The sequence below is a fragment of the Lepisosteus oculatus genome, chromosome 10 (genome assembly GCF_040954835.1).
Source record: "Lepisosteus oculatus isolate fLepOcu1 chromosome 10, fLepOcu1.hap2, whole genome shotgun sequence".
Taxonomy (NCBI): domain Eukaryota; kingdom Metazoa; phylum Chordata; class Actinopteri; order Semionotiformes; family Lepisosteidae; genus Lepisosteus; species Lepisosteus oculatus.
In genome coordinates, this window is record NC_090705.1 from 26,880,535 (window position 1) to 26,895,780 (window position 15,246).

Genomic DNA, 15,246 nt, shown 5'->3' on the forward strand with positions numbered 1-15,246 from the left:
ACTTGCAAAGGAGACATGCTAGAGGCCTGGGAGTGGGTCGAATGCACAGCAGGAGCATTCCTTCTTGCTTCTAGCTCAAACTGTTGGAGCTTAACCTCTTTCTCCGCCTCGATCTCCATCTTACGAATTGCACGGCGCAATTCAAATTCTGCCTGGCGTACTTGGGCTTTTTCCTGCGCCTCCATGTGCAAGCGGGCCAAATGAACTTTTAGACGAGTCTCGCTTTTTGACCCAGTGGAGACCAGAGAGACCGGTTCAAAGGGAGGTAATGTGGCCTTGACCTCAGCCTCCGCTTAGTCTTCAGCCACCCCCTGCACCTCGTCCTGTTCTTCTACAACCATAGCAAGGTTTAGCACCAGCCCCAGGAGAAACGGCATCCTTGCTCGCTAGTGCAAAGATCTCTAACTCCACCAACCTATCCATCACAGCTCTCTTGATGTCCCTTTTAAGAGCTTGCGTCGAAACCTGAATCCGGAAGTGATCAGCAATTTGGTGCAATTCGTCCTTCCTACACCTATCCAGCTACTCAAAGGAAGGTTCCTCCACAAACTTTCGCAAATCAAAAGTAGCCATAACAACAGTACCTTGCCAAAACACAATCCACAAATTAAAATCCTGTACCAGTCCTAAAATGCACAAAAGTACCAACACCAAAGTTCTGCAACCAAAAAAAAAAATCTTTAGGATGGGAATTTGAAATCCCAGATGAGCCCCCAATAATGTTACAATCCCAAGTGTCTAGGGGTATCGGGGTGTAACATTTAGGATAATTATTTTGGAAGCAGGTGGGTTTTGGTGAGGGACTCGGAAGCGTGATAAGGGTAAGGAACTAGAGTGGTGCCAAAGAAAAGAAAATAACAAACAAAATGGAGCTGGCTAGGAAAGTGAGGGAAAGCTAACTTGACTGCAAAAGAAAACCCGAAACACACGGTCTTCGGCGTCTTCAACACCTTAACTAACCTCCCCTGACCACCCACAACCATACAAGACAAATGGCACTCATCCCTACTAAACTAGTGTTTATTAATACAAAGTCAACTAAGTGTGTAAAGTGTACCCAACAACCTAAACTAACCTTAGAGACAAAAGTTCACACAAAAACACAAGTGAACCAGGAATACAAATAAGGGAAAACGAGAGTAATCAACAGGAACAGGGTAGAAAGAACACAAAAGTTGAAGTTGAACATATAACACGTTAGGGCAAGGTAATGACAAAACAAGGATAAACACACAAACAAATGAAAGAGCAAAGAAACTAACAGAAAACCAACAAAACAACAAAGCCAAAGCAATAACCAAAAGCGAAGCAAAGCGATAACCAAAACCAAACGGGACCGAAGTCAAACGAAAGGCCTCTCCTGGCTGAAAACCTCCATGTTATATGCTGAATAAGATGTGTTCTGATTGGCTGAGAGCTAACTGATGATGTCATACTGAAAGTGTGGTGTAATGGTGGGCCAATGGGGAAGGGAGAACAATCAAGGGTCAGCAGTGTGGACATAACAGAATAAAAACACACACTGGGACGTAACAGGCTGTGTTCTTTATAGTCAGCCAAGGTTTCAGGTGTTGTATATGGCCAACGATGGCAACTTGGTCTGTACTTGCAGGGGAGCCGGGGATGGTAACTTGGTTTGTTAAAGTTAAGGATAAGAACTTGTTCTGCATGTTTCAGTTGTTTAGCCAGAAGGCTTGGCACTCGTGGGAGGTGAAAGTTAGACAGAATGGGTCGTTGTGAGGACAAATTAGTAGAGGTCTTTAACTGGATGTCAGAAAGAAAGAAACTTGGTGAACGCGAAAAAAAATAAAAAATAAAAATTGATAATCAGACGGTATATGGTCTAAACAAGAATGTAGGAAAATGTATGAACACTGGAGTTAGAACAGGCAAACAGAAATTAGTTTAGTTTTAGGGAAACATTTGAGGGCTTGACAAAATATTATTGAAAAAACAGAATGGGACAAGAGTCAGAAGTCCCTGACAGAAAAACTTAAAGCAATGGCTGAGAGAAATGCGATCTTATTCACTAATAACGAGAAAACCGAGAAATATCTCAGAGATTGTGGCGAGGAATTTATAAACCTAAAAAAAAAAAAGAGCTGGAAAAATGTAATGTATAAATGTATAGTGCCTAAGCTATATTCAGATCTAAAACCCTTGCAGGGCAAAAATGAGGACTAGGATAAATACCCAGATTGGCCTTATCCCGATGGGGAATTTGATTGGGGTGACGCATGGTTTGATCGGGACAGAGGCGGATCTGAACAAAAATATATTCGCGGGAAGAAGGGATAAGGTAGATAAGGGATTACAAGAATCACCTTTCACAACAGGACGTATCCTGTTAGCAGTAGTCAGAAGACAGGGGAGGGGGTAAAATATATAAACCCAAGCCTGAGGATACAGATTGCTGGGCTAAGGAGCTACCTCACCCTAAGGCAGGAATGCAGCAAACATGGGAGTACTCTACAGGAATTAAAATATACATATAGTATTAAATCTATAGAGGCAGCTAGGATTCAAACGAGGGTAGGAGAAAAGCGAGACAGAGCGTTGCGAACATATGTAGCAAGAAAAAAATGAAGAACAGGGGTGGAGCATGGTGTGGAAGTTTCTGAAAGCACACTACCCCACCCAGAACAGACTGGAAGAAAGTTATAGCATGTCAACAGAAAGAGAGTGAGGATGTGTCAGATTTCATAGAGAGGTTTGTTATGCTGTGGCTTGAATACTCAGGCTTAGCAAATAATGAAGAGGTTAACAAAGATACATTCGTAGTAATAAAACAGATTCATCTGAATGGGCTGAAACCAGATAATAGCTAAGATGCTACAGTTGCGCTTTCCTGATATCACAGAGGACAATATGAAGTTTGAGCAACTGAGTAGAGAAGCGAGGAAAGTGGAGCGGGATATGTACTGTACGCTAAAGTATGTGCATTTCAGATGGGTCAGCAGAGCGACGGGGGCCAAATCAAGCAGGATAAGTTACCAAATAAATCTATGTGCAATTACTGTAAGAAACCGGGGCGTCTTTGGAGAAATCGTAAGTAAAAGGCTTGATTTCACAGTTAAAAATCCCAAAAAACTAGGAATCCACCTTGTAGCCTCCCTAAGCTTATCTCAGGATTTAAATACAAAAGAACTATTCTTATATTGTGCAGTAAATGGTGTCCAGGTTCCCCTGTTGTGCGACACAGGAGCACGATTGTCTTGTTCATCGACTTAATCAGCAAAAGGTGCGATATAAAATTTTCCAATGGGCACCAGGAGGCTACAGGGATAATGGAGACAAAGGGTTTGTTTAAAAAAGACTCAAGCTGTTAAAATATGTATGGAAAGAACTGTACAGTTTCATATATAGATGTGGGTGGGAGATACCTGTTGATGATATTCTGATTGTTTCCCTGACGAGGGAATCCATAAGGCCGAGCTACTTCAAGTGTTAAGATCTTCTGACAAAGAAAGGACATAATGCCAGTTATAAAGGACAAAGCTGTTTGAAAACTGTGATCTATGAGACAAAAGATTCGCAAAGGAAAAAGGGAACTCACTGAGGATAGATCTCAAGCTATTCGAGGGTCTCTAGTACCAAAGAATGTGAAGGAATTGCAATTATTTATGGGTTTGTATAATTTTTACACATCCTGTCTAGATTCCTCCTCAGTTTAATTGGTGACTTGGGGGTAGTGCAGTCTAAGGACAAAATTGCCTTGACCCCTGCAGCAGAAACCGCTTTTAATTATCTAAAACAAGCTCTTTTGCAGGAAATGGCCATTGGATGGATTCCCTCAGACGGATCAACTGTGAAAGAAATGAGTTCTGGGTGCTGCGCTGGCGCAGGAGCATGGTGGAAGGCACTACCTGGTGGGTTATTCAGGACCCCTCAATGCAGTGGCTAAGGGGTAGGGGCCATGTTTAAGGGCTGTGCAGGCTAAGTGACAGGCTGTACAAGCTATGAATAATCTAGGTGTTAGACCAGCAGGCCGAGCTCAAGGCGCTCAAAGATGTTTGTAAATATGCTAAAGATAAAATTGTAACTCTTTATACGGACTCGCTGTATGTTTTTGGAGTCTGTCATTACTTTGGGAAATTGGGGGAAAAAATAGGACTTTCCGACAGCTACCGGGACTCTGGACAAAAACTCTAAGCTAGTGTCAGAGTTATTGGAAACTCTGTCTCTTCCAAAACAAGTAGCTGTGGTAAAATGAAAAGGTCATAACAAGGAAGACTCCTCGGTGACCAAGGGAATTGCTTTAGCAGACACAGACGCCAGGCAAGCCGCCATGAAATATGGGTGGCCAAATCAGGAACCAGAGATATATTTTATATCATTCGCCTTTCAGTAGAGTCAAATTAAGGAGCTTCAGAAAGAAGCCCCGAAAGAGGAAAAATGGTAATGGTTGGAGAAAAACATAAGGTCGGGGGAAAATGGTTTGTGGGGGTGCCAAAAAGACTGGCCGTTTGGCATGCCCAAAGTAATTGATGCCTTTTATTGTGAGGCAAATACACTTTGTGGGACACCCTGGTGAGAAGCAAATGGTTCAATGGTTCGTACAGAATTGGGCAGGAGTTGGCTTTGCCATATACGCCAGGGAACACACTTCACTGGAAAAGTGTGTCAAGCTGTGTTAAAGAGATGAACAGAACTCTGAAAAATAAGCTCACACACTATCACAAAGAGGAATTCAATGGATGGATGCGCTGGCACCTGTGTTGCGCAGTATCAGGGCAGGCATGAATTGTTCTATCAGTTTAAGTCCTTTTGAGGTGATCACAGGACATCCCATGAGGCTACCAGCCTTACCTAAAGGAACTTTGAGCCTATTAACTGATTGTTTGTTGCAGTATTGACAACACCTGACAGAAGCAGTACAAGGTGCCAGGAAGCAGGTGTCGGAAGCCTGGGGACCACCCACTGAGGAAAGACATGACAGGGATTCCAGGAGAGTGGGTTTGGATAAAAAATATCCCATCTCAGACACTACAACCACATTGGGAGGGCTGCTTCCAAATGCTCTTGACTACCAGCAGTTAAAATAGAAGGATGGGACCGGTGGATTCACGCACCTCATTGTCGATGTGCACCACAACATACAGGAGATTGATGAAATGTTTATAATGCTGTGCTTAATAAGTGTAACTAGGGGGGGGGGTGTCTTGTAACCTCATGCACAGTACCGCTCAGACACTGGAGAGCATGACGTTAATACATTCTTGGATCTCTCTTACCAGCTGGCTCGAGACTTTAACAAGAGTTCATGATGGGTGTGTTTAGCCCCAAGTATATAAGAGGGGGGTTTCCTCTCATGCCCATGCCTTACAATTTATCGGACTCTTAGGGGGCTTTGTTGATACTGGACAATATAAGTAATAAGATGGTGGGGGTGTAAGGGACCACGATGTTACAAACACCAACTTCTCCAGCTTTTATTTGCCTACTGTTCAACTGAACGATAACTGGTGGAATTGAAAGAAAAATGCATACTCTTGGCTACCTACTAAATGGAAGGGGAGTTGTTATTTAGGCTTTGGGGTACCATATGAGCGAATACAGACACACAGCCAATTCTCTCTAAATCACTCCAGAATATATCCTAGGGCTATTACCGAGACAGAACGTTTCTTTGCTATAGCATTTCCAGTTCTGCTGTGAATTTACACTTTCGCTTTGGCATGGTGTTTGAGGGTAGGAAAACAAGAAAAAATAGGGAGCCTTTCGAGGGAATGTTTCTGCACTGCACAGACAGAGTAAAGATTGATATTGACTCCCGAATTCACTCTCTCATGACATAATCATACACGTACAGGATAAAAACTGAACAACAACATAGGTCACGATACAACTAGAGAAGTTACGAAATTCTCTCTCTAACTATATTTATAACTTTTGTTAATTATTCTTTATGGTGAAAAATATGGGATCGAAATCCCAGACATTTCTATATATTTGAAAATTCCCCCCGGACGGAGATACAAGGATCAAAATAGAAGAAATGGCCGTGAAAATCCGGATGTATGGTAACCCTAATGGTCACCGACACTAGCTTTTCTGTTGAACCTGACAGATAGCACTGCTAGTGTTAGCAAGTGTTGTAAACAAGGCGGTACACACATATAATTCTTATGTTGCGCTTATGTTGGTCATTGAGATTTTCTATGGTTCCTATGGGAAAATGACTTGTAGGTGGTACTTGGTTCAAAATGTTTGAGAACCACTGATCTAGGAGACCAACATTAATGACATCTCACCATGATCAACTAGGAGGTCCAAGCCTATAGTTTCTTACTTTTCATAAATTGTTGTTATATCTATGAATTCACTAACCTGTGAGAATCTATCAGTTATATTTAAAATATTTAATATTGATGGAGCTTGTTTTATAGCATAATATTGAATTTTTGTTGTAAAAACTTGTTAAATATCGTTACAGCTTTGGGTCACTTGAGAAGTGTCTCTTAGATTTTAAAGAGTTTGTGACACTGGGAAGAGTAAACACTTCTAGCTTCAAAGCATTGAGGATGTTTGCCAAGGTCTGGAGGGGTCCTGTGAGCAGAAACAATAGTTTATCTTGGTATGCCTAAGCAAGTTGTGGATTAATGACTGCAAAGGAGCAGGGAAGAAAGACAGGAGTACAGCTCAGCAAATGGGGGAGGAGCTTTCAATTCAGCCCTGTCATGGGACCTGACGGAGAGGGCTCTGCAACCTGTACACCGAGAAAGCCAAGGCTTTCCTGTTCAAGGCAAAAAAGGAGCATTATGCCAGAAAAAGAGGGTCATCCACAGCCTGAGATGGAAGTGCTGGACGAGAGAGACAAAGTAGAAGCAGTACCCGCTTTCTACAAAAAGCTCTTTTCAGAAGAGCAGAAAGAAGTGGAGGCAGGTGACACTTTTCTGAAGGGGCTGAAGGCAAGAGAACCGGAGGAGGTGAGAGAGGACTTGGAGGATCCGATCACGGCAGAGGAGCTGAAGGCGACACTTTGGTCCATGGAGAATGGCAAGGTGCCAAGACCCGACGGACTCCCCTAGGAATTCTACACCTGCTTCTGGAACACCCTGGGGGCAGATCTGGTGGAAGTTTCCCTTTTGCCGGGGGAAGCTCGGAGACACCACGAGGGAAAGCGTCATCTCCCTGCTCTTCAAGGGAGGCAACGTCACAGACCTCAAGAACCGGAGGCCAATCACGATGCTTTGCGTGGATGTCAAGATCCTGTCCAAGCTACTGACCAGCAGACTGAGGACCGCCCTGCCCCACATCATTAACAGCAACCAGACATGTGGGGTGGAAGGGCGATCCGTCAGCTGGAACCTCCAGCTCACCAGAGACGCCATCACTTGGGCCAAGGACCAGATAGTGCTCATGATGGTGGTCAGCCTGGATCAGGAGAAAGCCTTCTACAGAGTAAACCACAGCTATGTGTTCAGAGTGCTGGGATGCTTCGGCTTCGGAGAGAGTTTCAGCCGCTGGATAAAGATACTGTTCTCTGACGTGGGCAGCAGGGTCAACGTAAATAGAAACTTGAGGCATTCCCCAGGAATCCAGATTCTGTGTTTTTAGGGAACTTGGGTTTCCTGGTACCTCAGTTAGAAACATCTTTTCTGATTAGAATGAATTTTATGAATAGGGATATAGACTCCCATTTATTTTGTGGCATCCGGTGTGCAGAGAGAGAGAGGCTTAACTGTAGGTCGCTTTAGTTAGAAGGCAGCTCATCTCTTGTGTAGACTCTGTAGGCATATTAAGAGTTTAGTGCTTAGTAGCAATCTGGGGTTTTCTGGATGACCAGAATGTTAGGCCTCTGAAATGCCTTGCCTGTAAATACTGTATATAATGTAACTTTGTGTTGTATGTTTTGTGTAGTTTATTTTAATATATATTTGTTTTAACCAAGTGTGCCTGGATTATTACTGCTCTCAACAAAGCTGTGCCAGAGAATAAAGAATTTACGTGCCTCTAGTTCACATAAAAGTTAGGGGTTATGAATAATTATTTCACTGATTGACTAAACCGCTCAGTCAATTTCTGATTTTCACCAGTTTCGTAAATCACCCCCCCCCCCCCGTAACAATATTTAGGTTATTTATTATATTATCATCTTTTGTTTTTACACTAGTATATCAAACTACTTATATCCACTTTAGCAATTCATTTCTTGACACTTTATTATGAAGTTACTTGAACTCTTATCATTTAAAGACAGTGATAATCTTTTTTGCATTCAAGCATTCAAATTAATAAATGCATTCACATAATACACTACCTCTTATGATTTTATAGTAGTAGCCATGGACATTTGTCTTTTTCTGCTCCACAAGAATACAAATTTAACAACTTTCAATGGAAAAAGCATCCTGGTTATATTTATATTCGTGATTAGAAGAGTTAAGTTTTACACCTCCTTTCTCAAACACGCAGGAGCAAACTTTGCACTGAAGTTGGCTGCACATTCGCAAGCCTATGGCTTGTATACTTCTGACGGCATTTGAGTACTAACTCACAGTAAGCACTTAAAACCAGCTAGAAATAAGGAATTGATTTACATTGGCAGTGATACTACTAATCTAAACACTCTTAACTCACTACCAATTAAAAAAGGTGTATAGATTTACTCACAAGTCTGCCTGCCCTAGATTTCCATATTAGGTGCTTAAAGTATTTTGTGGATAAATTATATTGTTGTCATGTATTGCGGACTGATGATCTGACATTTGTTATAACTATTGCAGATAAACAGATAAAACAACCAAACATGTTCTGTAGAGTTCATATTACAGTATAAAATGTAAAATAATGGGATGCTTTACTTTATTCCTTCTATACTTGCAAATGTAATATTTCACAGACTCCTCGAATCACATTGAATTACTATATATATTGTGCTCAGTCATTTGAATTTTGACTCAGCAAAACTCTTAATTCTTGCCATGTCACCTTTCAGGAATGTTTCTGACGTGAATCTGATTTCTTTAGTATGAGTTATTTCAGAATCTCTTACCCATTGCAAAGGTTTGTCGCTTCTCTCATTTGCCCTATCAGCCTGTTCACGATCTCCGACTTCCTCTGGCTATATGTGCTCACTGCTTGCTGCACTGCCATGGGGACCATTTTCTCAAACAGGTCTGGAAAAGCAAAGCAACAGGAAACAGTCAAACATAATGTGTGTTCTTCTGGGAACCCACATCCATTCTCCAATTGAACCAAGACTACAAAATGAAAGTATAACACCGGTGGGAAACAAGAAATGCTGAATGGAAAACAGAAGGCATCAATATTGGTGGCTTTCAAAACAGCATTAAATGACACAATACACCACAACCAGGGAATTACTAAGAATGTTTAAAGCAACTAGCATTCTTATTACATTTCAATTATTTTAAGGGTTAATGATTTAAAAACATCTCTAGAAATGTTAGTTGTCTTATTTTTATTGTATTTGGGTACCACATATCTTCAAGAACTGAAGGCACCCCTTGGACTACATTGTACAGTGCTAATTTAGGTTTCAAAATATTTATGTCCTTTAGTACAAACCAAGAGACTTTACAAACTATATTCAAAAGCTGTCAGATGTAAAAATGCAGAATTTGCTAATGTATGGAATCCCTTTGATTCTTCTCTGAAGATATGGTAAAAAAACAGAAGGATATTAAATAATAGTGACATTTTTGTCAGATATTTATTGTGGACAAGGAATTTATAAAAGTTAAATAACAGCACACCCAAAATGATCCAGGAATACCAAGCAAGGTCACACGGCTTCCATAATGTGCACAATTTGGTGATGGAGAAATGAACATGCAAAGGCAAAAAAGGACAGAAAAATAGAAAAACTAATATTCAGAAAGGTTTAAAAATGGAGTGAGTTCTTAGAGCACAACACACTACAAATACCTAGATAATGAATGTTACATAATTTAGCACACCTTTAAACTGATGCTGAAAATAAAAAAACCTTGGGTCACAAACAGAAATCCATCTAAACGAAACAATGATACGCCAATTAAATCTTATCAGATTTAGACATTTGGATAATTCTGCGAATATTAATCAAATCCCATCCCTAAAGAAGGTCTGATTTTAAATTTTGTTCCTTCAGCATTCATTCATTCAAATTTAGGGGTTATTAAACTCTAATTGCTCTAATCTGGTCTCTCCTGCTTTATGATTTCTGTATTTTACCTCACTTTTATATGTCCCCTTTTAAAGCATACCAGTGACATGAGTCCGAAGCTGGGGTAGGTGGAACATCATGTCTGAACTCATTTGAGGTATGCTTAACAGATCAGGCAAGCCTTCAGGAGTGGAAACACTTCAACACCTCCTCTATCTAGATATTTCGGCCCATACCAATGGTGTGTGGAGTTCCCATAGAGAACACCCCCCAACAGTAATGTCTTATACAGGTGGGTGGACTGGAACAACTAAAGTACAGGGTTGCTCAAGGATACAACAGCAGTGTCAGCAGCAGGCATGGAAAACCACAACCTGTCAGTTAGGAGTCCAAATGCGTAGCTCCAATGCAATTCAACTATCCCCCCTTTTTAAGATAAGAAGGTACTTAAGTCCATATAGTTTGTATAAAGACTTCCTCGCAGAAAAGAATATAAAAATTTTCATACCGGTGAATTTCTGACACATGGGCACATTGATTGCTGTGGCCTTCACCAAAGCAGCTTTGCCAATACTGTCCAGATCCTTCAGATCTGGAACACGATCATGATAGATGAAGTCGTTGTCTTTTTTTGCTGCAGTTAGAGCACGTGAGATTTTATCCGAGAGATCTTTTACATTGACATATTCATCATAGCGCGAGGCCACAGTCTTTACCAAATCCGCTGCATGCTGAAACAAAAAAATTATTAAACAAATCACTTTTGATCAATTCCAACAAAAACCAATAACGCTGTAAATATTTAAAATTATGAACTTAGATAATTAGATTGTCTTTACTTGAGGTTGTGATAAAGATAAAACTGCATCAAAAGGGATTTAACTAGATGACCTAGCAGTTTTAGCAGTTTTTAAATAGACTGAGATATGGGAATTGTTCTAGCTCAGTGGTTCTCAAAGTGTGGTCCGGGAGTGTGTGCCAGGTTGCTTTCTTAAAGCAAGTCTATGCTGTTTAAGTCAGAGGAAAGAATACTGTAGTGTCTGCTATGAAGGGGCTCCCCCTAGGAGCACTGTTAAGAACTACAAAAAAGTGGGAGGAGGGACTTGTGTGATGGTTCTAGATATCAGGGTTTCACCAGCTGTTAAGGGAACTGTGTGTGTCAGTAATGGGGCGAGTCGTGGGCTTGGCTAGCTTAAGGGTCTGCCGAAAGGGCAAAGTTTCCATTAATTGTCCTTGGCTGTACCCTTCTGTTGCCTTTGTGTTTTAATGAAGCTTAAATTATAGCCGACCACCTCGCCTCTTCATTCTCCCCATCAGCACCCATCACTTCAGTGTTTTAGTTTTATGCACCACGAATGAAATGAAAACTGTCATTTTTGTAAAGTGCTTCACAATCGATGCAGATAAAGTAATCTGTGTTTTTCTTCAGTTGTGCTGACTAGCTTGCCAAACTTCTCCCACATGGCTCTTTTGTCCCTCTTATTTTTATCTCACTGTTCTGGAGTTGTGTCCTGATCTTCTCTAACGAGGTTGCCATTATGTTTTTTTCTTTGTAATACACTGTTGTCTGTTTGCAAACATTTAAGTTTGGGGCTTAAATATGATAAAACATCAATTTTAAAACTTCAAATCACTTTAATTTAAGACACAAATGATCGGTTTGCAATATTTTGTTTTTGGTCATATATCAACCAGCACCTGCTAAACCCGATCTAAATCTTTTTTTTTTTTAACCTGAGTCAACCCACGCATCACTAATCGTCATGATTGCGTGGTTACGCTGTTTACATTTTGATATGCGAGTGTGGTTCGACCGTTGCACTTATTTTTGTTTGTACCGTTTTGTTCTTACTTTTGAATATCTTAATTTGAGTTTGAAAGTTCAAAGTGTAATTTAAAGAAGCAGGTCAAAACAGAAGGGTCATTATGGATCACGGGCTCAAATCTGGGACTCTGAAACGCAAATATAGCGACGATAGTGACAGTGCAAGTGCGAGTAAGATGCAGAATAGAAGTGAAAATGTGAGTGAGGTAATTTGTGCACCATACTAGCAGTGCTGTAATTCTAATTCCAACAGCTTGATAAATGTGATGTGCAAGGAAGCAGAAGTGTGGTTGATGTGATTTCTTCTGGACATGAGACTTGTCCAGCTTGGATCCAGATATCACTTCTCAGATTGCTCAACAAAAGCAGCTCATTTCACACCTCTCTGCACCCATTGTGACTTCACACCTCTTGATTGGCCTCTCTTTCTGTCCCCTGCTCCTACCTCTCACTCCTCGTCCCTCCTAACCTTTGTTCTCCCGCTACTTTACCTTTGCCTACTGCCCTATCTCTCTCACACCTGAAGAAGGCTCCATGGCCGTAACGTTGTGTTCTCTTTTTTTTCAGCATGGAATAAACCTATTACTTGTTCCTTTACAACCTGCACATGCTGACGCAGCTACCCACCTGAACTACTACCGCCTACAGCTGCTGCGACCCACTATGCCTTCCTCCAAATCTTTTTCTAGATCTCTTCATCATACCTTCTCTTCCTCCCTGGGCCACTTGCCCACTTCTCTCACTAAACCAGCATTCCATCTCTTCACAGTTATCTGTTCCAAGACCAGGCTTTCTAACCACCTTCTATTCTATAAGAAATTTGAGAACTACTGTTCTAACCAATCAATTTCCTTTGGCCTTTCTTATGATCCTCAATCAACCATAACCCACCTGCCACTGAATCTGCATTTAGTTTCTAACATTTTGATGTGGAAGTGAAAGAAAGTGTACGGATGCAAAGCTTGCCAAGTTATAAAAAGCAGGTAATTATAACATTTATCAATAAGTTCATCATAGACCCAGTATATTCAGTTCTGCTTTCTGGTTACTTTGTTGCTTATAGTTAAACTGTTAAACTATAGAACGCAAAAAGCAATATAAATTATTTGAGCCAGAAGCTGCATTAGCGTTCGGGATGGAAAGGAACAAGCAAAGTTTACATTTCTACTTTTCAGTATGCAAAAATGTAAGAGTAATTTGTAAAATGTCTGTCATTCATATTGCATAAAACATATATCCATCCATTTTGTAAACCGTATTATACCATTCATGACCTGTCTCCATATCACTGTAATCTGAATACATAAACAACCCCAGTTGTCCCTAGACAACACCACACAAGGAACTTTTAAGGCACTAGAGAGGAAAATATACTGAGAGACACAAAACCCCCAAGAGTTTATAATAACTATGAATTTCATGAGAAAACAAAGCAGGAAAGAACGTTGTACAATTACAATAACTTTGGTACATCTTTATACTTAATACTATTTTGGACTAAAGTACTGAATTAAGACACAAGATGTAAAAAGGGTTAAATTAGACTTCTAAGCAACAGGGGTTTATGGCAGGAAAGGGGGTTAACTGACAAGGATTCCAGATGCGAGCTAGGAACCCCCTGGAGGCGTAATCTTAAACTGACCATTTGGCCAGGGTCTCTTAACTTAATACCATGACCCCCCCTTACCATAACACCGAATGACGTCTGAAGCAGCAGAAGGACTATATAACCTAAAAGTTTGTACCGGCACATCGAACAATACTTCGGTTTTGTTGTTTCTTGCGGGAAACAAGACTTCGGCTTTATTGTTCCTTGCATGCATTATAGGCATCTGTTTAACTTCATCTCGGGATCCAGAACCTTATTCTTTCTGTTACAACAATTTTGGCGTAGACGGCGGATGCTCCAGAAGGCACAGAACTTCCCATCGGCAGGAGAGACGGTCAGCGCTCACATTACTAAGAGGTAAGGACTCTTCTTTTTAAAAAAAAGTCCCGACTCTCTCTGACCGATTGGGAAGTCTCTGCTCCCTGCGAGAATCGCCCGAGATGACGGAGTAAACGCGAGTTCCTGAATTCCTCTGACCCGGGGAAGACACCGGTGTATGTAATGGGTGGTTTGCTGTAAGCCAAGAAGTTGGTCTGGCAGGCGGTGATTCGCGGTATTGTGTACAGGTGTTCGAAACTGGTGTATGCCTTAATTGCGCGTGGAGTTTTTTAACGGCTTTTGGACCTTTACCGCGAAATTCAGGGCCTTAATTGCACCCAGGGTTCTGAAGCCGTGTGGTGCATTAAATGCACGTAATTCTGGACTGGTGTCGGCCTTAATTGCGCCCGGAGTTCTGAGGCTCAGGATCGGTGTGGGCCTTAATTCCGCCCGGGGTTCTGAAGCTGAGTGGTCCATTAAATGCACCTATAATCCAGGATTGGTGTGGGAAAAGTGTAAGTTGACGGAAAAGAAGGATAAAAATATGGGAAAAGCTGAGTTTGTCAAAGGGAGTTTGGGGCGAAGATGCCTGTAAAGAAAGCATATGCGTATTGATTGGCAAAAGCACAAGCATGTAGCTCCCACCCTGGTGCATGGCCGCCACCAGTGGTGGCAGATACATGAGAGAAAAAAAAAGAAATTGGGATGTGACTTCTTAAAAGTGTGTTTACGGGGAAAAACAAAAACCAGAAAGAAAAGATACTTTACTCGCTACGAAAGAGTATGACAAAAGCGAAAAGAGGCAGTACAGGAGAATCAGAAACTAAAAGAAGAATTAGTTCCTGGTCACACAGCACTAGTTAATGTGTTATATCCTGCTCTCCCATAGGGGAACAGACAGCCAGGAAATGAAAATAATTGGGATCAATTCCCATAGTGACCATATGGAGACGGGGAGTGGGATGACACCTGGTACGAGTGTGATAGAGACGGAACAGGGACTCCCTTCTTAAAGGGAGGGTGCCCGCAGACCTGTACTCTCACCCAAAGTGGGAAAGGACTTGATGTAGCGGGGGCTGGTGCTGTTGATGACAGCGTCACTCTAACTGTCTCGCACCCCGTCGAGGGGGTCCGCACTCGCACCTACCTTCCTCGATTCCCCCATACGATCAAATCCAAAACCGGAAGATATTGACCGATGGGCTAAAGTACCGCATCCGAAATTAGGAATGCAGCGAACCTGGAGTGCGCTTCAAGAATTAAAAGGATTCATGTAGAAGTGAAACAAGAATAAAGCACATTGTAGTACGAAGAGAAAAATATATTCTCGATGTGTATGTGTGTTTTATGAATTTGTGTGCTGGCATGAATGTGTGTAAC

The 15,246-nt window shown here is 41.4% G+C and overlaps 1 protein-coding gene across 2 annotated transcripts in view; it reads right to left on the reverse strand.

Annotated features, from left to right (window-relative positions):
* pdcd6ip (programmed cell death 6 interacting protein) overlaps positions 1–15,246 on the reverse strand; it is a 58,468-nt gene that overhangs the window by 19,690 nt on the left and 23,532 nt on the right. For both annotated transcript variants that reach the window (XM_006635700.3, XM_006635698.3), the window contains exons 8-9: positions 10,623–10,845; positions 8,999–9,122 (exon numbers count right to left, since the gene is read on the reverse strand). In XM_006635700.3, coding sequence (XP_006635763.2) covers positions 8,999–9,122; positions 10,623–10,845 — 347 coding nt within the window. The remainder of the gene's footprint in view (positions 1–8,998; positions 9,123–10,622; positions 10,846–15,246) is intronic.